Source organism: Prosopis cineraria, unplaced genomic scaffold (genome assembly GCF_029017545.1).
Source record: "Prosopis cineraria cultivar Desert tree isolate PC_DT_omini unplaced genomic scaffold, ASM2901754v1 PC10, whole genome shotgun sequence".
Classification (NCBI taxonomy): domain Eukaryota; kingdom Viridiplantae; phylum Streptophyta; class Magnoliopsida; order Fabales; family Fabaceae; genus Prosopis; species Prosopis cineraria.
The window spans coordinates 6,667,017-6,691,292 of NW_026555341.1; the positions used below are offsets into that span (position 1 = coordinate 6,667,017).

The following is a 24,276-nucleotide window of genomic DNA, read 5'->3' on the forward strand; positions in this document are numbered from 1 at the left end:
AAAAGATAGAGTTAATTTAAAAATAGATAACTATTTTATTGAGAGGTGAGATTCAGTTAAAAATATTTTATATTTTTTAATAGAAAGAGTATTATATTTATTTTATTTAAGAATATGGTTGAAAAAATGTGAAAATTTTTAAAAGTTACAAATTTAACTAGCATTTTTTAGAAATAAGAATTAATTAACAATAATTTATACCGTGATCAAGGAGTATCTATTTTTATTATGGAGTAGTATTAATCAACGTCTTTCTATTACCCAAAGAGATTCGCGTCTAAATCCAGCGACCCCCTTGTTTGTCGTTGCCTGGGGAGTAAGTGAGACGAACACAATAATTGGATCGTGACATACAATGAACGTTGAATGCAGCACCCATTATACACGGCAGTTGGCCTCGCGGCGTTTAGGGTAGCTATTAGCCTACTACTTATAGAAACCAGTCAACCGACAACTAGAATAGGATCCAAAGGACGATTTACTGACATATTGTGGACGCACGCCGTACTATGATAATAATATCTATAGTAAAATATAAACGTCCTCTTAATTATTCATTCCATTTTAAATTATAAAATATTTTTAAATAAAATTTTATATATTAATAAATCTTATTAAATATATTTAATAATTTTATTTTTTAAAAATAAAAATATAAGCTTTTAAAAATACCTATCATTTAATAAATTAAAAAAATAATAAAAATTAATTGTAGAGAGAGAGAAGGTAATATTAAAATTGTTACATTTAATGAAATATTAATCTGCTCAAAATATTTTATATTTTATGATACAAAAATTTTTTAAATCTACCCTATGATTTGAAATGAAAGGAGTATAATATACTCTGATCTTGTTTATAAATTATATTTTAAAAAGTTTGTTTAATTTTATTTATAAGTTACAGTATAATTTTTTAAGTAATATTTAAAATATATTTTTAAAATTATTTTTTATGAGAGAGAAAAAATAACATAATATTACTGTTTTCATTTATTATATAGGAGCATATTTAGAGTTCTACACACATTTATTTTTTATACTTTTTTTACATTAATAGTAATAAAATTGATAAAAATAATTTATAAATAGGATTGTAAGAGTATGTCATTTCTAATTAAATTCACATCTCACAAAAAATGATGATTGAAACTTTATTTTTTTAAAATGTTTATATATTTACACTATACTTTTGAGTTTCATAGTAATACATGCATAATTTTTAAATATAAAATGTTTAAAAACAAGAAGGATTTAATAGTGCGCCCATTTGGCCAAGTTATTTCACTAATTAAGATAGTTTCCTAGCTAGAATATCTAACTAAGGCTTGTTTAAATTTTTGTTGGGTATAATTAATTATAAAAATAATTAAATAATATAATTAATTTTAATTATAATTGATTATGTTATAACACAATCTATTTGAATATTAAAATTAATTTTAGCTGTATAAATTATCATAAATGATATTACCTTTTTAAAATTAAATTATTGATAAAGTTGTATTTAATATTATTAAATTTATTAAACTTTATTTAAAAAGTAAAATATATTATTTAACAGTAAAATTAAATTTGTAAGCAAACTCTCAGAGCTTGGCTCAATAATGAATTATCAATTTTTTATTGTTTGGATAATTTTTCTAAAAAATTGATTATTTGAGCCCCAAAATTGATTATAATGTTAATCTAAATAGGTTGTTCTGATTGAACTTCCTCTAATCCAAAAAAAAAAAATTGACAAGGAATATTAAAAAAGTAAGGATAGAAGTAGTTAAAAAAGATTAAATTACATGCAATTCCTCTAAATTTTAAACCATGTACAAATGACTCCCTAACCTTGAAAGCTTAATAACAAACCTTCTTGAGCTTTTAGGTTTATGCAAATAACCCCTACTCATTGATTATATAGCTCTTAAACTTTATTTTTTTTTATACATTTAGGCTCCAAACTTTGACTGATGTAAGGATAACTCTGTTAAACTTTAAATTATATATAAATAATTAATGTATAAAATTAATTACATGAAATTATCTACATAAATATAAGAGTTGAGGGGGGTTCATTCTAAAATTTTAAAGATTAAGAAAGTTATGTGTATGTGATTTAAAGTTCAAAGAAATAGTGCATAATTTAACCAACAAAATATAAAAATTACCTAATGTCCCATATTCAAGAGGTACTTATAGAAATTGATTTATATTATGGTCTGGAGGGAGCTTACCACCACCCCTTATATTCTAACTTAACTACATGAACTTTTCTTTTATTTTAAAAACTTACATAAATCATTTCAAATTTAAAAAATGAAAAGTTATATAAAACATGCATTCCCTCTATCTTTGTTTGCAAAACAAGAAAGGAGAAGGGCAAAGAGAATATAAAAAAGAGAGAAAGGGACAAGTAGAGAGAATAAAGAGAAGAAATAACTTAGAGGATAAATAATATAACAATATTTTTTTATTCAGTCAAATGTACATATAAATTAAGTGAGTTAAGATATTATTTATAGGCCTCAACTCAATTATAGAAATAAATGCATAAAAAATCATAAAAATTTTAAAATTAAATAAAAATATTACAATAAATGAAAAGATAATAATAAATGCTGAATGATATTAATAATTTAAATTAAAATAAAATGTGTAAAAATAATATAAAAGAAAAATATTTTCAATCTTTAAATTTGCAATATCCTTAGAATATCTTTACTCATTTTTTTTTATTTTCTTTCCATCACTTTGTGATTCTATTTCTTTCTTATATATTTTTTTTTATAAAACTTGTGGTTCTATTTCTATCCACTCAATTATTAAACACTGGTTTAATAACATTTCTTGAACCAAAATACCCTTGATGTTACAAAATTAATTGATATGATTCATGTTGTTTTACTTGAATTTTTTTAATTAATATGATAATTTTAAAATCATGTATCTAAATATTAGCACAATTAATTGAAATTCTTTAGATTGAAGATAGAGTGTACACTTAGATTATGAGAATAAATTATCAATTTAATTAAATATCTTAACATAATTTTAATCGATAAAATTAAATTATTATAAAATGTCCAATGAAATATTTCTAATAGTATTAAAAATTAGATTAATGTATGGGTTTTAAAACTAGAAAGGATGAATGTGTAATTTTGACAAACTTGGGAGGAGGTCATTGTATTTTACCATAATATCTAGTATTTGTTCCTTTATGGATGGCTAATCTAAATCTAAATTTTAATTAAAATACTAACCACAATGATTTTTTGTATCATTTATATGAGAAATACTTAGGTAGATTGGATGTATTATATCATTTATGGTCTGTCCAATAAAACCATGACATTTAGATGGTGTTAAATATAAATTAATTTTGATATTAAAGATAGGAGAGAGAGAAAAAAATAAGAAATCAAGTGTGCATTGTGTTATAAAAAATATCACACATGATTCTATTTAGATAATTTAAAACATTTTAAATTAACAGACTATAAATAATGTGGTGCATCCAGTTTACTTAAGTATTTCTCCATTTGTATATGAATTATGAGATGAATTCAATACATCTAGCAAATTTGGGCTTCTGTAACAAGGTAATATTCCCTTCGATCTTTTTTTTAAGTCACTTCTAACTAATTTACTTTTTAATTAACTCACTAAATCAAGGTGAGTTGGTTAAAACAATAAAAGTTTTTTAAAAATAAATCACTTACCAATTTCATCCTCACATTTTAAAAAAAGAGTAATTTGATATGTGAAAAGAGTTTTCTTAAAAATTAAAATATTTCACTTCTTTTTATAATTTGTTAGAAGAGTATTTTTGGAGCTACACATAAAAAAAAAACTGAGAGAAAGTGACTAATATAAATAAGCAAGAATATTTTTTAAAACATGACTTATGAAAAAGACAAAAGGAAACATGGTCATGTTTGGTATATAACGCTGAGGGTTTAGGCTTGAAACTAGTATTAGGAAATGTCCAATTTAGTGTATGTAATATAAGATATTGAGTCTTACTTGGGTTTGCTTAAACTCACTTAGGTGAGATTACTCAAACCTATCTTTCCTTAATATTGAAAAACTAGTCCCAAAATTAAAAATTATTACACAAAACTATCATTGTTCGTAAGAATTTCAAATAAAGGTGCCCCTCTAAATTTTGATCTCCATTGCTGTTCCTTGCACAAAAATAAATCTCCATCACTAGCAATGCCTTCACTTCGTCGATCTCCATCAGTCCATCATTCTACATCATTGACAAAGCCCAGAGTTTGTCGATCTTTTTTGATCTCCATTATTCCTTCTTCGTCCAAGAGATCCGTCACTCCTTGACTTATAATTTTTCATGCGCTTTTTGTGATTTCCTAGCAAAACCAAACAGGTTTTATCATCGATTCAAGCTAGGGGGTCATTATCATTTTCTACCAAAAAAGCTGACAACATCGAAGGTTGATTAATTTCTACAACATAGTGATAACAATAATAGAAGCGTGATTAAAAACTAGAAGAGTAGCTAGACGAAAAAAAGAGGGAGGAGGAGGCAGAAGAGAGAGTAAGGGCATTTGATTTAACAAGCTGAAAAGGAAGAAGATGAAGGCGAGGAACGGTGAAAGAGAGTGGTTGGAGGAGGCAATGGTCTTTTTGCATTGTTGTGGTCGCTCTTTGGTAGGAGGACAGTGATCGCTGTGTTAGATGAGGGTAGGGTTACAGTTTTTTTACTTTTATTATTTTAAACAGTATTATAGTATTTTTATAATTTATGTTTAATAGTAAAATAAAATAAAAATAAATATTCCTTGCAAATATTAGTCTATACCAAATATAATTTTAAAGTTTTATTCTTACTTTCACTATTAATCACAATCCCTCTAAATTAAGGCTTGTGTACCAAACAGAGCCTATATGTAATTAATTAATAATGGGGCAACAGATTAGGTTCCTAACCTCCCAAACATGTGGCTAAAAACGATTCTGTCCAGGTAATTAGAAGGCACTTTAATCTTCTTTTAAAGTCAACCCTCACTAAATAGTCATGGAAATAAAATCTCCATAACCTTCACTTACTAATGTCATAAGCAAATTTCTTTCATTGTAATTAATCTAAGGATAAAATTGTCCACCGGCCAAAAAAAGTTTTGTGTCTAGAAAATGTATACCAATTTTTTAAAAATTTGGAATTATACTTAATTCACTTTAATATATAAGAAATTTATTATTGATATACAAGAATTTTATCATTAAAAATTTAAAAATTTACAAGAATCTTTTTGTCATTGATATACAATAGTATGTCATTAACAAATATAATAAATCAACCATAATATATAATAAATATTAAGCTATTTATTTAATTTGGTCATATAAAATGGATTATATTTGCAAAAATTCCTTAATTTAACCCACTAATAAGTGTTCACATGCGCACTTCAAATTCCTTTGCCTGTTATGGAAATGATAAAATTGACTCTAGTTTTGCTATAACATCCAATGAGTTTATATTTCTTGATTTATTATCATTTTAATAAAAAGATAGTCATAAAACATGAGAGATTCTTCTTTTTATGTATCAAAAAATTAAATAAGTTGGACTTGAGACCTCACTAAAGCCAGAACATGCTTCTGAATGTAAAGAATGCTTCTTAAAATACTTACATGTCACGTGCCAGCAAAGTCTAAATATGCAAGATTCATTTTGACACGTGGTAGGTCAATCTATGCTTGGGACCGACTAATCAATCAATTGACCCTACACACACTCTACGTAAAGGGGGTCGGGAAAAAAACAAGAGTAGACAAATTCTATCTAAACCTCTGATTGAGATGACACACAAGCGAGCTTAATATATTTTATATGTACCACGTAAGATTGACGGTGTTAGATTGATCAATTGGTGACAGCTCAGGGCCAACATCACCGTCTTATTATAACATCAACGAATTCAAATTGCATGTTTAATTTGTTTTTTCGGTGCCGGCAAATTGGACGCGTACAGTAATCCCTGTCTAATATTTTGTTACTCCATTTAAAAGTCACATTGGACGGTTGGTTTAGCTTGATGACGATGACAATAATACTATTATATCATATTATATTATGTCTTTATTATAAATTTCAACTCTCAGCTCGGATAAGTAATGTTATTTCAATTGCACGAGTTGATGGCCCAGGTTATCGAATTATTGTGTTTTGAATTTGAATCTCTGGAGTTTGATTAATTGTGTTAATTAAATAATTCCATCACCGCCGAATTTGATGCGATGTAAAAGGGGACTGATCCCTTGAATCATAGACATGTGAGTTACAACTTGGAAGCAACATTTTTTGAATTGACTGCATCAAAAACTTGAACACTAGATTAACCCTTGTGAAAATTGATCTCGACTAATAATCAGAATATTTATTAAATAATCTATATTTGTTTATTGCAACGAGCGAAGTTTATATTAACTTCATACAAATTACGCACTGTTGAAATGTGTGCGTGTTCAAATCAAGCTATATTAATTTGTATTAGTAGTTTCGTAAAAGACTAGGGTTGATTTCTATATTTTATTTCGCCTCTTTTATCAATGTTTTTCTTGCTCAAAGGTGAAATGTACTTTATTGAATACTGTAACAATCCATACCTAGTTACGTGGCAAAACATCAAACGCTATATGATTTTTTTTTTTTTTTCCAAACACTAACCTGAAGAAAATGAAAGGAAAGATGCCACAGGGGATGGTGCTAGCGGCCATAGTAATTTACTATTTTCTCCCCTCGTTATTATAAGATTCTTACCCATGATCCTTATCATGAGAACATCTGTAAGTTGTCCAGTTTTTTTAAATCTAAGTGCACATCGGTTTGATATTCTTTAATGACGATCAACTAAATAACCTCCTGCAACTAATTCATGCTATCCTCTATTTTAATTTTTTTAATGAATTTTATTTAAAATAATTGCTTGAATTGAAAAACATTTAATAATTTTAAATTCAATGGCCTTGATCTATGTAAGACTCTTGTAACAAGGATATCCAGAACGGGATATTGTTTCCTCTAGTAACGAAGTATAAAGAGGCTTCTTACTTTCTTTGATCGAAGTAATACATCTCGCAATGTAAATTGGACAACCCATTCACATAAAGCATAAAATATAATTAAAAAAATAAGAATATGAATGAATTTAATAGAGAGGGACTCTCAAGAGAAGAGAGAAGTAGACTCCCATTCAAAGGGCTAACATAATCTCATTTTTATATGATTTTCTGACTGAATTAGATGCACGTATTGTTTTTTTAATTACTTATAGATATTCTTCAATTTGAGTTATGGTTGGATATTAAATATAAGTATTTTTTTAATAAAGATTTAAACTTAACCTAACTCCCTCGTTATTTTATTTTATTTTTTTGGTTGTCCACCCAATTCACTGGAGTTTTGTCTTGACTACATTTGAATTCGGCCTACATCGCACATTTGAATTTGGTGGGTGAGTCTCTTAGCAAAAATTTTCTGCACACACAAAGTTTAAACTTGGGATTTTACTTGAACAAAACTGAATCACTTATCACTTAGACTGATTCAAACCAACTCTCGTTGGTAACTCCCCCGTTATTAGATTCAAGCATTGTTCAATCAATTGCGATCGCTATCCTGAAGGCCCATTTTTGGATTGTCGTACTATATTGGACTTTGGGGAGCCTGATAAGCCTAAAAAGCCACACCGAATTTAGGTTGGGCCTGGGGACGGAGTATAGATAAGGAAAACTATGTAACGTGCAGCTTTTTATGAATCTGATGGGGGAATTGTTAATAAAATTTTTTACCAAAAAAATCTTAATAAAATTATGATTTGATGCGGAATTTTAAAATGAAATATTTTATTTCTTTTTACAGAAATAAAACTGCTACGTGCCAACGAAATTATGCTAAATTATACTTATCTCCTGTATGTCGGCTTATGTGTGGATAATATTCAGACCAATAGACTTTTAAGTAACAAATTCAAAAGTCATATAGTATTGTTTTCCTGAGTGAGGAACGTATTATTTTCATCAAAGAAGTAACAAAAGAGACGGTCAAATATGCCCATAATAAATGTGCGACAATGCTGTTGACACATGTAGACGCAGCTGTTGTATGTCGTCATAGAGACGTATGTTTGTAATTTGTATTTCTAGGGGTATATATGAATTCCTTTTATTAAAAAATGTACAATATTTTTAATTAAATTTTGTTTAATAAATTATTTAACTGTATCTAAATTAAAACTATTTCTTTATATTTACTCTTATTTAATATGATATTTCACTTAAAAATAATTTATTTATTAAGAATGTTTTTAAAAATATCTTATATTTTTTAAGGAGAGAATAATTAATATGATAATAGAAATTTAAAAAAAAAAAAAGACAAACGAACACATTAAAGAGGGAGAGGGAAAAAAAAACAGAAAGACACAAAAAAAGAAAAGACAAGGTTTTTTTTTTTTTGGGGGGGGGGGGGATAAAAAGGACAACTGGACAAGTACCTTTGTTATGAGACGGTGTAGGGAATTCGCGGTCTTTTGATTTTCCAGATTCCAATGAACAAAATATCTCTTTAGTTCTTGGCGAATCATTGATACCTGTAGGCCATATTAAGTGGTTTAGTTTCATATATTCAGTTGAGAACATTATGAAGCACATGAATAACATATCAGGTAACACTCTTAAATTTAAAATGGATAAAAAGGATGTAAATAATGCATCTGAAGGAATTCGGAAGATAATAGATTTCTTTTCTGATTTTAAAAGTTTTAAATATGTGCGTTGAACTTGAAGAGAGTGTTTTACATTTTTTACAGGAAAAAAAAAAGATAATAAATTTATTCATCGAATTGCCCTAAAAGAGTAATGGTCCCAAGCTGAAGGAGGAAAACGTTGTTCTAATGCGACGAATCGTTACAGTAATGTCGCTCCCCAAAGTATCAAAAAGAAAACAAACCTCAAGTTTTCAAAATTAATAAATAAAAGAGAAAAAGAAAACACGGGGAAAAAAGGTTCACAGGTCACAGCTAAGCACCAACACACCGACACACACGTTGGCACACTGATTTTGTCACTGCAAATTCCGCGGTTTCCATATTCACAACTCGACGATTTCCTTTTACAACCCTAAAACTCAACTAGCAACTATAACAGTTTCAGCACAATAGAGATTAAATCTTATTCTCAAGCTGATTTAAAAAAAAAAAAATCTTGTTCCCAAGAATGAAGAATTTTATATGACTAATGGAACAACAAAAACAAGCCGGAAACTCGCTAATTCATTTCGTGTTTCATCTCCAATGTTGGCTGCTTAGTCAAATGTTTCCCATTTTGTTGTCACTACAAATGACTCCGAATGTTCCAATGGCTGCTGCTTCCTCGAGTCTGATGCTCCCTTCAACTTATCAAGAGCTTCAATCTGCTTCTGAACTCTCCTAACCTAATTCAAGCATGAACCATTCCCAATTGTATTCATTTCAATAAACACCATCAACTAATTGACACTGTTACACTTACCTGCTCTTTTCTCCGCAATTTTAGATCTCCCTCAGCTGCAACTTCATCCAGTTTTAACAATATTCTCATCAAATTGTCAGTCAAATTGTCCACATCCATCTCTGCTATAATCTCGCCTTTACAAGCTGATGCTTCCAAAGCTGAAACCTGCTCAGACTTTCTATGCGTAAGATTAAGAGCCATCATCAGAGAAATATGTTTGGAAATAACAAGTGAAGATGAATTACCTCCTCGGCGTATTTGTCAATCTCTAGTTTGATTTCGCTCAAGGATTTTGAACTCTTGTTCTTCTTGGAGAGTTTCGATATCTCCAGTGCCCTCCGTTCTCTGCCCTCAATGTCCTCCACAACCTCCATTTTTGATCCTTTTCTCACTTTCACTTCGTCCAGGTATGATTTAGAGTCTCTCTCCTTGCTCTTGAAGATGATCTTTTGATCCTGGGGATGCAATCCCGTCGCCTCTGCCAACAGTTTCTTCAATTCCCCTGCACTCATCAACTTACAATTGCATTAATCTCAGAAAGAAAACAGGGGGAGAATTCAGAGTGTCCAGAGTTGCTGCATTTACCAAAACTTGCATGAGAACTTATACGAATTTCATGATAGGTTGAAGCATACTTGACTTTGATTTTAATGGGGGGAGTGGAAACAGAAACGAAATTCTGGTTCTCATCTGAATCACGCTTCTGGACCAGCATTCCTCCTGGCCTTAATTCCCATTCCGCCTCCCTCAGGCCGCTTATCTGATCGCCGACGTTGCTCGTTTTGGACCTCGAAAACATTCCGTTAATCGCGGATTTCATCATCTGGATTATTCTAAAAACCGGACAATGAGACGATGATTTGGCTAAGTAATCTCAGAACAGAATCGGAGCCTGAAGAGGTGCTTCCCTTGGATTGGAGGAAACCTGAGGGAGAAGAAAGAACCGTGACGTGCTCAAAAGTTTCTACAGGATGGAATAATAATACAGTAATTGTGAAAAGCGGGGTCGAAAGAAGAACGTGATGAAAATCAGAGTAAGACTCATTAGAGAGAGCCGCTTGGTGGTTTAATTAATCGGAATAGCAGTCGGTAAAGAAGAGAGAAATGGAGGAGACAAGGAAAAGGAAAAAGACAGAAAACGAGTGGACAGGAAAGAAAGTAACTGAGAAGAATCATCTTTGCTGTTGGCATAGTCATAGAGAGGGAAAAGGTAAAATGAGAATTGGGAACGTGCAGGGGTAAAAGTAATGAAGTAAATTTCTGAACCGTTTAGTGCACAGTAAATAATAAATAAGTGAATAACGGGTAATAAAAATGTGGCAGTTTTTGTTTTTTGGGGCAGAAATGGCCATAAATAACTGCATGCATATAAACTCAAACTCGAAATTTTAGGAATACTTAATTTAAATTTTTATAACTAGTTCGTCTCTCAGTTCAACAGACCACATTCTTTCTCATACTGGAAGTGCATTTTTTTTCAAAGGATTTACTTATTTTAATAGAGAAAGGTGAAGAAATTTGGAATGAAATTGCAGGGTTTTGACCATCATCGTGAAACCAGCTGTCTCCTATAACCCGGGGGTCTGCTCAAGGGAACTGGAATCTTTGATTTTGATGCTTGCTATGTCGCTTTCCTTACGCCAAATTTTCTTCTTTTTTTTTGTTTTTGTTTTGGGGAGTTAATTACTGTTAATTAGCCAATTAAAACCCTTATTTCCGTCGACTCATGGGTACTGGCCGTTAATTCATTTCGTAACATGGACGTTTTATCTGTTTGTCATGTTTTAGTAATACAATTTCTGGGCTTTTTGTTCCACACGCCTATAAATACTTCCACCACTTCTGTCAAGTACATATTCTGTTTCGTGATCTTTCTGGGAAACTATGAAATTATAGGTATACAATGAATAATTTTATGTTTTTTTAGCAACTTGAAAAATATTATCATAGAAAACTTACAAATTGTACAAGATTATATGAGAAAGAGGTTGTCTCCACGGTTCCTCTGTTCGAATCTTACCCACATGGACGTGATGCGTGTCATTCCTCGTCACATGGGAGGAGGTTCCAAAGATTAATTGATAAACAGTATTATCAACAAGTCATATCCACTGGCCAGGATTAGTTGCATGAATTATACTACATTATCATGCTTTATTATTTATTCAATTTTTAAAAATATTGTTAACTAAAAGATATCAATTAATAATTTTGATAAATGTTTTTTCAGTGTTCTTCTATCCTGTTTTGCATAATTCAAAATTATCTAATTTACTTTTTTTATTGATACCTCCTGCAATTTTTTTTATATTTATTCAAACCAATTTAAACAATTCTCTATCATTTTTTTTAATAGATACTATATTTACTTTTTTTATATATGCTTATTTCGAATTTTATTTTCATATATACACTTATATATTTATCTTAACATTCTCATCTTTGCTACTTGAACCTTACTCTTACTGTCCATTTAAAATCCAACATTCACTCCCCATATAATATAACTTGTCCTGTAACAGTTTAAATATGCCTACTTATCATTTTTAAACTGATCAAAAAGAGAATATGTCTACTTGTCATTTTTAAACTCTAGTCCTTTGAGAAAGAAAACTGAACAAATCTGCAAGGCCACAGCTCGAAAGCGGGCATCCTGAAAAATTAAAATAATAATAATTATAATAATAATAAAGAAAATAAAATTGAATTAATATTTGATCATCCGGGAAAGAATTTCAGCCAAGAGGTAGTTCAGAATCATTTTCTTCAACTCTTCCTTTTACAGAGCCCAAAAAACATACTTCGAAGCGATGCTGCAAGAAGATACAATTTAATGGCAAAGCAAATGTGTGTACAAACTTAACTATTTCCAATACCAAAGAACCTGTTACAATTTTTCAATAAAATAAAAATCGAAGAAACTGAAATTTCCTCATCTGATTTTAAAATTTTCTGAAACCAGACAATGCATTCTCTACCTCACTCAGCCTTCCGAGCTTTGGGTCTGACAGGTTTCCCAGGTTTGATAATGTAACCACAAAGAATCATTACAATGGGAAGAATAGTTCCAATATAATACACGCTTCCATATGAGGCCAGAGTTTCACGCAGACTTAACACCTATTCCACACAAATTTTGGAAGCATTAGCATGTTTGTGTAAGGATGAAACATTCAAGCATGCTTATAAGAGGGAGGGAGGGAAGGAGAACGAACCATGAAACCAACACAGGAGTAATTAAGAACCAAAATTGTGTATAGAAAATTCATAAACGATAAGACATTAGCCACTGCTGGAGCGACAGATTGTTGCCACCTGTAAATGACTGCTCCAAAAGAACAAACCGAGATAACAAAAGGTTAATTATCTGAACCAATAAAAGAGACCGCAAATAAATGTAACCCATTGCTTACCTCTGGACCCGGCAATCATCAAAGCTGATTGAACAAAGAATATGATATACCCAGGATATAGTCCCTGTAATAAAAAAGTCAAAACAAGGGAAACACCTGATTTGAGACCTCATGGCACACAGCTTGGATTAAACAGTATCAAAAAGTGGAGTAATTGAAAAATTTTTCCAGGCAACTTTCTTCATGTTGCTAGTGTGTCCCATGTTTCCACGGTCCAAGTTTTTTGCTGAACAAGGGCACATGCATTTCAGTGCTACTGGTAGCATGATAAACAACAAAGGTTGTCTTAACAATTTGTGGTTTCACGTCAAGAAAATTTGTGTGCATCTCTAGCTGGATTGGGACAGTACACAAGGCTGGAGAAAATATCAACACAGATACATGGAAATAGATACAAGACATAGGACATGAGGTATGGATTCGAAAATGCAAGAACAGGAAAGTTGTTCGATGCAAAACCTATATCAAGCATAGATCATATTTTAAGGATCCATGTTTTCAGTCGGACAGTAAATAGTACAGACCCTGGGTAATCTGTCCAATAACCAATTAGTTACTTCTATACAACTACGCATTCATGATCAAAGCGTACAAGAGCAGCATATAAAATGGATAAGGAAAAATGCATAACTATTGTATTGAGTTCAACTAGCACTCCAACTTCAGGGAAAAAAGGGACCACCTTTTTTATTTTGACAGGAAGTTAATCTTGAAGTAATGACAATGCAGGATGCAGATGCGAGATACAAAGTACAAAACAAATATCTAACTTAAAACACGGCAAAGTTTGAACTTACATGCCAAACAGCACTGACAGTTTGTGTGGCGAGTAACTGAAAGAAGCCAGCTTTCTTCCCTTTCTGAACAAGCCTTTCATAAACATCTAAAAAGACACAAACATTGGTAATATTAACACTAGATAAATAAAACTGCTGTCCAGTGCTTGATAATACTATCGCTCATAGTAAAGTTAAAAGATAAATTCAAGAATAGAAGTTATTATTTTATAATGATGTAAGAAAAAACCAATCTAACTAACTAATTATAATCAATTACTTTAGCAATTGTCTGAATTGATATTTTCAACTCATTTTTTTTAGAAAATTTTTTCAATGACGTAATTTTTATTAATTCAATCTTTTGGAGTTGAATTGTCATTCTTCTAATTAAGTTTCATTTGTTAATTAAAGAGATGTTAGCAAGCTATTATGATAAGCAAGGAAAGCCTCAAAACGCAAAAGCAGTAAACTCACAATGACGAAGCCAGGTGCTGACTTGTATGTTCCACTCAAGTGGTATCACAACAGCGCTCCTTGCAAACTCAACACCTACTATGTCCACATTTTTGGCCCGATCCCAACGTGGCTTTGGAGGAGAGGATTCTGTCCAGCCACTGAAGCCAAGGCCAGAAATAATAACTGAAGCCTCTGAGATTGACCAAATGAAATAATATTTCCATCGCGCTGTAAAGCCAGACATATACTGGTATCCCAACCGTTTCCAGAAACCCCATTCTTGATACATGGGTTCAGCAAACGTAGACAGAGGAAAATGTGGTACCAGGTACAGATACATGGCCATACATAAGCCAGCTTGTAGAAGCGCTCGAATAGTTGCCCCATATGGTGATGGTCCTTTTGCTGATGTGCTCCAAAGCTAAAAACAATTAAGACAAAAATTTAAATACCAAATATCACAGGATAGAAGTAATCAGCATGACAAATGTCAAAGCGACCCTCTTTCTCCTCGGGAATGGCACAATAGTTGATTAAAGGAAGTGAAATTAACCCACAGGAATTGGATACTCTATCACGTGTATCAAACGAAAATTTTCAATAAACGTACCCCCTTTCCTTCAGCCCAGTCTAGATAATCCTTCATTTCAAAAACTGGACCAGCAAAATGACTCCCACAGCAGAGGCAGTAACCGAAGTACTCAATCAACGAAGGCAATCTAATCAATCGGTTTTTCTTCTGTGCCTCGCGCAAACCTTCCTCTGTCAACAACCCATCATTATAATTTATTGCACACGAGATGACCTTCAATGTCAACACCATCAAGGCACCTTTTTCGAGGAAGAAAATTCAGCCACCCAACAAAGTTAATGCTTAAACAATAAAGTGCAGAAAAAACTTCTGATCCATTTATCGAAAATGATGAATTAACGCTCACCGGTAGCATCGATACCACCCTCCTTCCATAAATCTCCACTCATGTAATATACATGGCTACACAATCACATATCAGCAGTCAAAACTTTGAAGGAGACTGTTAAGGGCGTGCATGAAATTAATCAATAAACTCGCAAGAATTCTAGACCACGTAATATAATGCTTAAATAAGCAAATGAAACAGTGACAATGATGAAAGCAGACCAGGGATTAAACGGCACTGAATTGCTCAAAACTAACAGTTGACCCTCACAGAGAGTTAAATCTAGTTTAGAGAAAACTAGAACATTATTTTTAAATAAACAAAAGGGGGGATTAAAAGTTAAAACCCTTGACATACCAACCGATGAGGTAACCAAATCCCAAAAAGAATGTGATGATCCCACATCGAGGGCGACAAAGAATCATGGAAGCGTAGCCGGCTAACATAGGAACCAAGAAATGGAGGTTGGAAGAGAATCCAAAAGAGACGTAGGAGAGAAGAGCACCGGTTCCGGCGGAGTAAAGGTGCTTGAGAAGTGAACCAGGAACGAATCGCGCAAGGAAGCTGACGGGAATAGTGGCCACGAAACAGAGAAGGAAACGAAGTACAGGGACCGAAACCCCGATGGCACCCGCCATGGAATCCATGTCCATCTCCATGCCCATGGCCTTGCCTCAGATTCCTAGCCGCCACCAATTCGATCTCCTCAGGAATTTGAGTGCCGTCAACACAACAGCTTCAGCTGTTTCGTGTGGTGAGGGGATCGACGCAGATTTAATTCTGAAATTAAATGTAGAAAGTTGGATTGGATTTATTCATTGAGTTGTTCTGAAATTACATCCCTATCCTTTTATGGCTCAAATCATCAATAAATATAAGCGTTGGGTAAGAATATCTTTGTATGTAAGAATATGATATGTAAAATGCTGGTAAAAAAATATAAAGAATATATTTGTATGTGAGAATATGATATGTAAAATGCTGGCAAAAAATATAAACAATGTATTATTATTAAAAAAAATAAACGCAAAGCATGTCACTTGAATTTTTTTTTTCAGAAAGGATAAATACTACGTAACCTTCTAACGTCTGCCTGCTAATATATTATTTTCTCTAGTTTAAAATACAGGAAATTTTTATTAGTTAGTGTTAGTCTGAGATATAGAATAATTTGTAAAAAGTCAATAATATTAATTTTTTCAGAAATGTTTTTGTTAATTGTATTATAGAGAGAGATTGTATAATAATAAAATTAAGAATAATTAGGATATATTAATTTTAATTAAATAAATATTCTGAAAAATAATCATAATTTTTTATCATTTTAATGATATAAAACCACTTTCAATTATTTTTTTTTTATGGGAAGGATTGAAGCTTGAAGGGGTATCTATTGAGCATTTATTTATTTTTATTTTTATGAACAAAGTTTTACGGTTACTCTGAGCCAGCTCATTGGTGAGCAGGCTTTAGAAGGGTAGTGTTGGAAGTGGATTCTGCTGCCATCGCTGAGATCTCTACTAAAGCGGCGATCTGAATTTGAGACAGGGAATGACTAATGATGGGACAAACATTGGGGGATTCAAGTGAACCATATTGCAGGCGGAGGAAATCAAGAGTTCTGAACTTAATGTTGGGACTCATGTTTGGTGGCGGATGGTAGAATGTGTGAAGCTGATTTGCTTCGCTCACAAATTTGCTTCTGATTTCATCGTTTCTTCTTGTTTTTAGTTTTCTTTTCTTTTCTTTTTGGGCTTTGGTTTATTTTTGCCCTTTCTAATTTATTTATTTTTGTTTCAGGCAAGTGGAGTCACATGGAGCAATTAAGATACACTGGTTGGTGGGGAGCACTCATGAAAAAGATGATCACGGTAGCTCTCCATCAATCTGGATTATTTAGATAGATTTTGTTTGTGTCTGTATTTAATTTAATTTAATTTTTATATTTTAAATATTTTTTATTTTAATGGACATATAATATAAAATAAAACTAATCTTATACACATCCCATCTCAAAGACATAAAAATCAATTTATCAATTTAAAAATTACAATTTACAATTTTTCAAGCTATATTGTCTAACTTAATGTATAGGATTCAAATCGCATTATAAAAGATGAGCGCAATAGTTTGATGACCATAAAATGCGAACCCAATTTAATTTTTTTTTTAGTTTTTTCAAAAAAAAAAGAACTCATTTAAGTAAATGCTTACAACTAAATGATTTTCAAAATTATTCTTATTTTTTTTAAAACATTTTTAAAAAAAATTCATGCCAATTCCTATTATCATCACTATTTGTGGTCAACGGGCCATTGTGAATTCCCAACAATTATTATTATCAACCATCATCATCGTTAGTCATTGCTATTGATTATTACCATTAAATAATGTTGATTATCTTGACTAACAAACCATCCCATTACCCATGACCAACTATTATCATAAATCATTGCTAATAATTACTGCCAATCATCATCATTGACTGATTTTATTTTTTAACAAAAAAATTATTTTTAAATTAACATAATCAAACACATTGTTACTTTGTTTTTTTAAAAAAATAGCTTGCAAAATATTTTTTAAAAATTAAAAATGGGACTAAAAATTGAACAAACCTTCACTCTCTTCAATTAATTGATGGTTCTCAATAGATAACGGGAAAACTCAAGCAACGCAGCCAGTTTCATCGATTCTGAACCAGAATCTCAGACCAAAATGACAGGTCACAAATTTGGTGGGATCGAAAAAGCGTGGGAAGAGTTTATTTGAGAAACAAGGACTATGATTTAGCCAACTTTTCAAATAAACAGTAGTAGAATCTCCAAAGTACATCAAGTTTAGGCCTGCTATCCTTTAATAAAGCCTTTTAGACTAGATTCCAATTCCATATGATAAGCATGACGGTTTGGTTTGTTCTATTTTTCGAATATATATGTGATAAAGCCAAGACTGAGTTTCTCCTGAGTCATCTCAATTTCTCTAGGGGAACAAACACTTCTATTATATTATTCTTCCATCCTATGAAAACAGCTGTGGCCCTCAATATGACACTAGAACTGGAATTTAAATTTCATGGTAAAAATAACTTCAGAAAGATAACAGTAGCATAATCCGATCAAAATGGTGAATAAGTAATTCATTGGAACAATTCCTCGTTACAATACCCAAAAAAAAAAAAACATGAGCAACATTAATAAACATCTCAGAGAAAAATATATACATATATACACTGCCTCATGCTATCCTCTAGCCTCAGAACCACAAAAAACTCGATTCTCTCGATCTATCTACACAGCGCCCCCCAACCTATGACATATAACACAGATTATACATTTTGATTCCTTCCCTACACAGACATTAAGAGGAATTTGAGTTCAAAAATGGTTGAAGCTTTCTGAACTCAGTTGGGCATATAATCACAGAATCTAAACAGAGACCACCTTTGGTATGAGTGCAATCGATTTGAGTGAGCGAGAACTTGATTTTGGTTGATGTGTTGGCGCCATTGCCAACCACAAAATCGCCTGCATGGTAATAACTCCATTTGCCAGGTCCTTCCAGAAAACACTGAGAGGCAGAGTACTGCCCATCTGAACTCCATAGCTGTAATCGTACGGGCTTAATGTTCCACCCATGAACATTCTCATTATTGCATACACGTCGTCCAAATCTCCTGGAGGGTCGACCAAGATGTGTTCTGAAATAGAGGCTGTATGTCCCTTCTGGGAATGGGAAATCAACTTCCCCATCAACTTCAAACCACCAAATTTGCTGTAGATATGCTACTGTATTGAATCTGCACGCAATGGAAACAAGTATGGGTTAATTACAACATTATTGGATTAGACTTATTGCTTACAAAGAGCATTTAACTCCTTTTTTTTATGAAATTAAGCCATTTGACTTTAAACTCCATGACTAGTCTGAAAAAAAGTTTGACTTCCTTGCTCTGGATTTACATGCACCATAAAGTGAGGACATTCAAACTTCATCAATATTGACAACCTGGTATCCTTCAAAGCTGCTCATTTTTGTGATTTTTTAAAAAAGAAACCTTCACTTGAATAGTTTTCCGTTTCTTTTCATGTTTAGTACATTCAGCTCAGTCCCCCCCCCCCCCCAAAAAAAAAAGCACATTCATCAACATGCCAGATATTGAAGAGGACAAAAAACGACAGCTGTCACATGAAGCATGTTCATTAACATGCATTTACTATGACAGCGTGGCAAGCCAACCAACTTTTCGGTCATGAATGGCTGCTTTTATTAAACCCAGATGTGTATATTTATTATTGAAATGGATCTGAACATTGAATTCCACCTTACGATTGTAAAGAAATGAAAATCTCAATTAATTAATTATTCTTTCTAGAACATGAAGAGAATCATGCAGCACTAGGGCATGGAGAATAGAGACTCTAATAGGTGTTCACAAGAAAATGAGAGCAAAACCGTACAATTGGACACTACAAGATCCAAAATCTTCAAAGGAGAAAGGATTGCATTAGAGTTATCGAAGAGAAGGATCAGTATAGCCAACAAAGTATAACTTAGTTGGGCTATAATTTGATAATACATATCCCAAGCTTATTCAGTCACGAAATCATTAAGTGACAACAAAAGAAGAGGAAAAGAACGTAAGAGAATAAACTCCTCCATAAGCAAGCGCTAACTTAAACAAGCCATCCAAAAATATTTCTATTACATCTAGAGAACCGAACTATTCTCATTTCTGTGAAATTTCCACACTTGATGCAACGATAGGTGTGAAGAATCTCACCTAGATTCTTCCGTTTGAATATGATTCCAATATCTTCGATCATCAATCCCGGTTATTGACAGTCCCTTTGACGATATAGCCAAAGAAAGTTTACCCGTGTTTTTATCCAGCCAAACTTTCTGCATAAAAACCCACATTATAAACACCTTTACTTAATCTGCTGGCTAAGAGAATCATAGAGAAGGAAAATATTTACGTAACATTACCCCCCAAAAAAAAAAATATTTACGTAACATTACCCCCCCAAAAAAAAAAAAAAACACCCCCCCCCCCGGGCATAATAAATTACTTTATTCTGTTATAGTGTGACTGGGTAGAAATATTTCCACTGATGATAAAAATGAAAGCAAGATAAGATATCACATGGAGCTATTGAAATTAAGACAGAGGACAAGCGACACACCAATACGCTCGAGAGACTATAAATCGTGTTTGCAATCCCTTCATAAATTTAATCAACCCCGTTCCATAAAAAGGAAGACCGAGTCCTTTCCCTCTCCTTCAGCCCCAATTCTATATTTCAAGATCAGAGCCTCTTCAAGTTCATAATACTCGGGAAAACCTAAAACGTCAGCCCCCCCCCCCCCCCCCAACCCAAAGTGTTCCTCGATACCAAACAACTCGCGAGTGGATCGTTTAGGTACCTTATTGCCGTCATCAAAAGTATTAAGCTGGCACAGCTTTGCATAAATTCCTCTCTTTCCCAAATTGGTAGGAAGATCACCAAAGATTTTCTTAACAAGAACATCAAAATTGGAGGGCAACTTGGATTCCCACACAAAATCGGCCAAGGAAGCGCCGTGAAAAGCCCGATTCAAGCTGGCGAGTTTACAAATCTGGGGAGGATCCATATATTGGAGGATCCAAGCGACACAATCCTCGGGTAAATCCCCCAGAGCGGGTTTAGACGGCACAATCGAAGCACCATATCGTGCTCCATGCAAAGATGAAGATCCAACACCCATCCCAAGAAGAGAAACAGAAGGAAGAAGACTGGAATGTTGGAAAACTCAGAGGAAAGCCGGTTCGAGCAGAGGGAGGATTGAAATGATGAAAGCTGGGTTTCTTATAAAAGGACGCGTATCTAGCACCGTACGTGGAATTTGTTGGTATGTTTCCTGAGACAGGTCGTCCTCTTTTGGAGAAAAGTGGATATGGTGTACTAGATAATGACGATGACGAGGCTTATTAATGTATTAAGACTGTATCAAAGCAGGATGTTAGCCAAGTGAAAAACCAAAACAAAACAAAACGGATTATCTTTAACCATTGCTATAACAGAACAGCTTTAATTTTTTTTTATTTGAATTTGGTGAATAGCCTAAACATATTCCTAAATACATTTATTGGATCATATTTCATCAATGCTTGACAATCGTTGATGTAAATTTTTCTTAAAAAAATTCAAAACAATACTTAATATCAAAACACTTCTCTTGTATGTTGTTCAATCCAAAAATTTGAAACTTTATATTTTTTAAATGTCATGTGATAAAATTTTTTATAATCATTTGATTAAATTAAATGATTATTATCATGTAACGTGAGATATTTAATGGGTGAGTGGGTTTTGGTCATTTGCCGAATTCAAATCAAGTTTTTTTTTAATTGCACTTGTTTATGGTTGCTCTTTTCATTAATATATTTCTTATTTTATCTATATTGTATTATATTATACTATTTTCTATTTAGGATTGAGTAATAAATAAATTAGTCTTTCTAAATCCAATATAAAGTCCATCTAATATATATATTTTTTGAAATTCCTACAATAATAAATAATGTGTAGTTAACACTCTTTTTAAAGTATAAAATAGAGTTAATATGCAATTTAAATATTAAATTATAAGTTTAAAAATGATTTAAACCTTAAATTTTTTAAAAAGTGCATTATAAATCTTAAATAATTAAAGTTGAAGCAACTTTACCATTACCATTAAACTTTAACAAACTTCACCAATTTGGGACTCAATGTGTGATTTTCATTAAATGAGGTTAGGGGGGAGAGGGAATATGGAATTTGATAAAAATTACACAATGAGCCTCAATTTAATGAATATTTGTTGAAATTTAACATCATAGATAAAATTATCCTAATTTTAATTATTTAGAATTTATAATGCACCTTTTAAAAATTTAAAATTCAAATCACTCATGAACCTATAGATTTAAATTGCATATTAACCTTGTAAAATAGTGTAAATGTTGCCATTGCCTTACATGCATGTTCACTCTAAGCAAACAAAAACCCATATTTGAATAGAACTATGAAACAAGCGACCATTAAATAAGGCTTTTTTTTTTTTTTTCATATATGCCTAATACAACTAGAAATGAATGTTTTAAATGCTGGATCAAACAATGAATTAGAAAGATCAACGGGTCATGAATTTCATGGTTTAACCAGTTAAAGTGATGATATAATAAATAAATAAAAACTAATATGCATATATATATATATATATATTTATATATTAAAAAATGAGTCAAAATAGTTCACACAGTTTAGGTCCCAAGCTTTTACTCCTAGTCTTCAAAAACTGTCAAGATCAAAGTGGATCAACTATTAGAATGGGTTAAATAATTGAACCAGATTGTTTTCTTCTTCGAGTGATGATTTGATCGGCCCAACTATTTTAGCCAATATGAATTTAAAAACAGTGCTAAATGCTGTCATGAACATGGAAATAATGCCTTCAATCACACAAGCAAGAGATACTCCGGCAATGAGAGTCAACAATAATGGCTTTATTATTATTTTTTTTAATTTTTAATTTGTTCTCCCTTATTGTAAAATGCTAGACCGATATAACATAAAATATTCCACCCTGAAAGAAACCGAAGCACAAGTTGCGAGAATAAACAATGGCCGTGCGTGGATTGCTAATGGGAAGGGACTTGAGGATGTATTATATTGCGTGTTTTTATTTCAAAAGTTATGTTTGATTGACGATTGAGTAGCATTTAATATCATCCTTCCCATTTAAATTTAAATTCATTTTAATATATAGCATGTTGTGATATCATTATTTAATTATTAAAATTAATTTTTTATATCAGCATAACTTCGATTGCGCACTGTATCAAAATTAAATATCAATATCATTCTGTATGGTGTGTTAACCTTTTGCGGTAAAAGGTTTAAAAGAAATATTTCTTAATCAAAGTTAGTAGCAATTTTTCTGGAGTCATGTATCGATTGGTTTGTCTCCGAAGCTTCATTTTTATTCGTGTATGGAATCATTTAAAAAAAAAAACATTATAAAATTTGACAGCAGTTTATTTTATCCATTTGGATCTCTTTTAATTTATCGGTCTTAATACATATGAATTGCTTTAAGAAAAATGTGTTTAATAGTGTAATATTTTTTTCTTCTTTTGGCTACGTACTCTTGATGGTATTTATTAGAATCAAAAGCTCGAAAAACTAGCAAACTCTTCTTAGTTATAGTTTATGTCCAATTAATACACACAGCAAGCCAGTTGCTTGGAGTCGTTTTTTATTTAATGTCGTTTTAAGAAAAAAGCTACATGACTACTTCATAACATGTTTACTCTTGAAATGAGAAACAATAAACTCATTAATTTTCAGTTCATTAATGTCAGCTTTGTCTACATTCTGGTTTATCCATTTTATTTATTTACATATCATCCCATTATCAAACAAGAATAATAATACCTTGTTAATTCACCATGCTCACCCATTTGCAATGGCATAACTATATCACATCTGCAGTTGACTTGTAAATCTTAATTATTAAAAAAAAAAGTTACGAATAATGCTTGTAAGTAACTTTGCATAAAAAGGATTTCCAACAATAAGATAATCTAAATTTTGAATAGACTTTGTGCAATCAATTACGTTACTTAAGTAGATTGGCGTTACAATACTTTTCTTCTACGTCGATTGAGTGAGACCTCCATGATTATATAATTTTTATTGAACGATTTATTAAAATGTTTTAGGGAGAATTTCAAAAAAGACTCATTGACCAAAGATATTAAAAAACAGAACCCCTGTCAAGGGGAATTTTTTTTGTAAATATTCGCCCGATGTTTTATCTGGATATACACTATAAATATAAATTTCCAATATGCGTGTCGGACTCTGGGTTGTTTTACTATTTAATTATTTATTGTCCACGCAGACGGTCCCCACGTGGGAGGATTTAAAAAAAAACAAGCAAAAAAGAAAAAAGAACGTAAAAAATCTACGTTTTGATTTACGGCAAGGGAACATCAACCACCAATGAACAGTTACATACTTGCGTTCATTAATCAGTCTACATGTTCTGCGACCACACGTACTATTACACAGCAAGTAATAAAAAAAATGTGTGAACTAGTATTTCATTATCGCCCGCAAATATTTTGAACATAAAATAATTAAAATAGTGGGAAAGTTGTTGGAGT

The 24,276-nt window shown here is 31.7% G+C and overlaps 3 protein-coding genes across 5 annotated transcripts; all 3 read right to left on the reverse strand.

Moving 5' to 3' along the window:
• Positions 1–8,861: 8,861 nt before the first annotated feature.
• LOC129322327 (BAG family molecular chaperone regulator 1-like) lies at positions 8,862–11,419 on the reverse strand. Its single transcript, XM_054968606.1, has 4 exons — positions 10,098–11,419; positions 9,758–10,014; positions 9,531–9,677; positions 8,862–9,453 (listed from the first exon to the last, which is right to left on the reverse strand). The coding sequence occupies exons 1-4, from the start codon at positions 10,333–10,335 to the stop codon at positions 9,325–9,327; spliced, it is 771 nt and encodes a 256-aa protein (XP_054824581.1). The 5' UTR covers positions 10,336–11,419; the 3' UTR covers positions 8,862–9,324.
• Positions 11,420–12,015: 596 nt separating this feature from the next.
• LOC129322326 (lysophospholipid acyltransferase 1-like) lies at positions 12,016–15,864 on the reverse strand. 3 transcript variants are annotated; one of them, XM_054968602.1, is made up of 9 exons: positions 15,438–15,864; positions 15,099–15,154; positions 14,771–14,991; positions 14,179–14,581; positions 13,723–13,808; positions 12,926–12,989; positions 12,728–12,837; positions 12,491–12,632; positions 12,016–12,165 (listed from the first exon to the last, which is right to left on the reverse strand). In XM_054968602.1, exons 1-8 carry the CDS (start codon positions 15,743–15,745, stop codon positions 12,492–12,494), a joined length of 1,389 nt encoding a protein of 462 aa, XP_054824577.1. In that variant the 5' UTR covers positions 15,746–15,864; the 3' UTR covers positions 12,016–12,165; position 12,491. The 3 variants fall into 3 exon arrangements, with proteins under 3 accessions (XP_054824577.1, XP_054824579.1, XP_054824580.1); XM_054968604.1 differs by lacking the exon at positions 12,016–12,165 and adding an exon at positions 12,198–12,325; XM_054968605.1 differs by lacking the exon at positions 12,016–12,165 and having other exon boundaries at positions 12,198–12,632; positions 14,771–14,922.
• Positions 15,865–18,179: 2,315 nt separating this feature from the next.
• Positions 18,180–20,999, reverse strand: LOC129321581 (F-box protein PP2-A11-like). Its single transcript, XM_054967402.1, has 3 exons — positions 20,508–20,999; positions 19,864–19,982; positions 18,180–18,879 (listed from the first exon to the last, which is right to left on the reverse strand). Exons 1-3 carry the CDS (start codon positions 20,826–20,828, stop codon positions 18,441–18,443), a joined length of 879 nt encoding a protein of 292 aa, XP_054823377.1. The 5' UTR covers positions 20,829–20,999; the 3' UTR covers positions 18,180–18,440.
• Between the last annotated feature and the right edge of the window lie 3,277 nt (positions 21,000–24,276).

What these genes read in the sequence shown, in the direction of transcription:
- LOC129322327 (XM_054968606.1), bottom strand. Translation starts at nt 10,335, where the DNA reads ATGATGAAATCCGCGATTAACGGAATGTTTTCGAGGTCCAAAACGAGC. An exon ending in AAGTTCTCATGCAAGTTTTG is followed by an intron (nt 10,015 to 10,097) that starts GTAAATGCAGCA and finishes TGATGAGTGCAG; the next exon opens with GGGAATTGAAGAAACTGTTG. An exon ending in TTGACAAATACGCCGAGGAG is followed by an intron (nt 9,678 to 9,757) that starts GTAATTCATCTT and finishes AAGTCTGAGCAG; the next exon opens with GTTTCAGCTTTGGAAGCATC.
- LOC129322326 (XM_054968602.1), bottom strand. Translation starts at nt 15,745, where the DNA reads ATGGGCATGGAGATGGACATGGATTCCATGGCGGGTGCCATCGGGGTT. An exon ending in CTGTCAGTGCTGTTTGGCAT is followed by an intron (nt 12,990 to 13,722) that starts GTAAGTTCAAAC and finishes TTTTTATTACAG; the next exon opens with GGACTATATCCTGGGTATAT. An exon ending in ACTCCTGTGTTGGTTTCATG is followed by an intron (nt 12,633 to 12,727) that starts GTTCGTTCTCCT and finishes TGTGTGGAATAG; the next exon opens with GTGTTAAGTCTGCGTGAAAC.
- LOC129321581 (XM_054967402.1), bottom strand. Translation starts at nt 20,828, where the DNA reads ATGGGTGTTGGATCTTCATCTTTGCATGGAGCACGATATGGTGCTTCG. An exon ending in CTTTTGATGACGGCAATAAG is followed by an intron (nt 19,983 to 20,507) that starts GTACCTAAACGA and finishes GTTTTTATGCAG; the next exon opens with AAAGTTTGGCTGGATAAAAA. An exon ending in ATTCAAACGGAAGAATCTAG is followed by an intron (nt 18,880 to 19,863) that starts GTGAGATTCTTC and finishes CATTGCGTGCAG; the next exon opens with ATTCAATACAGTAGCATATC.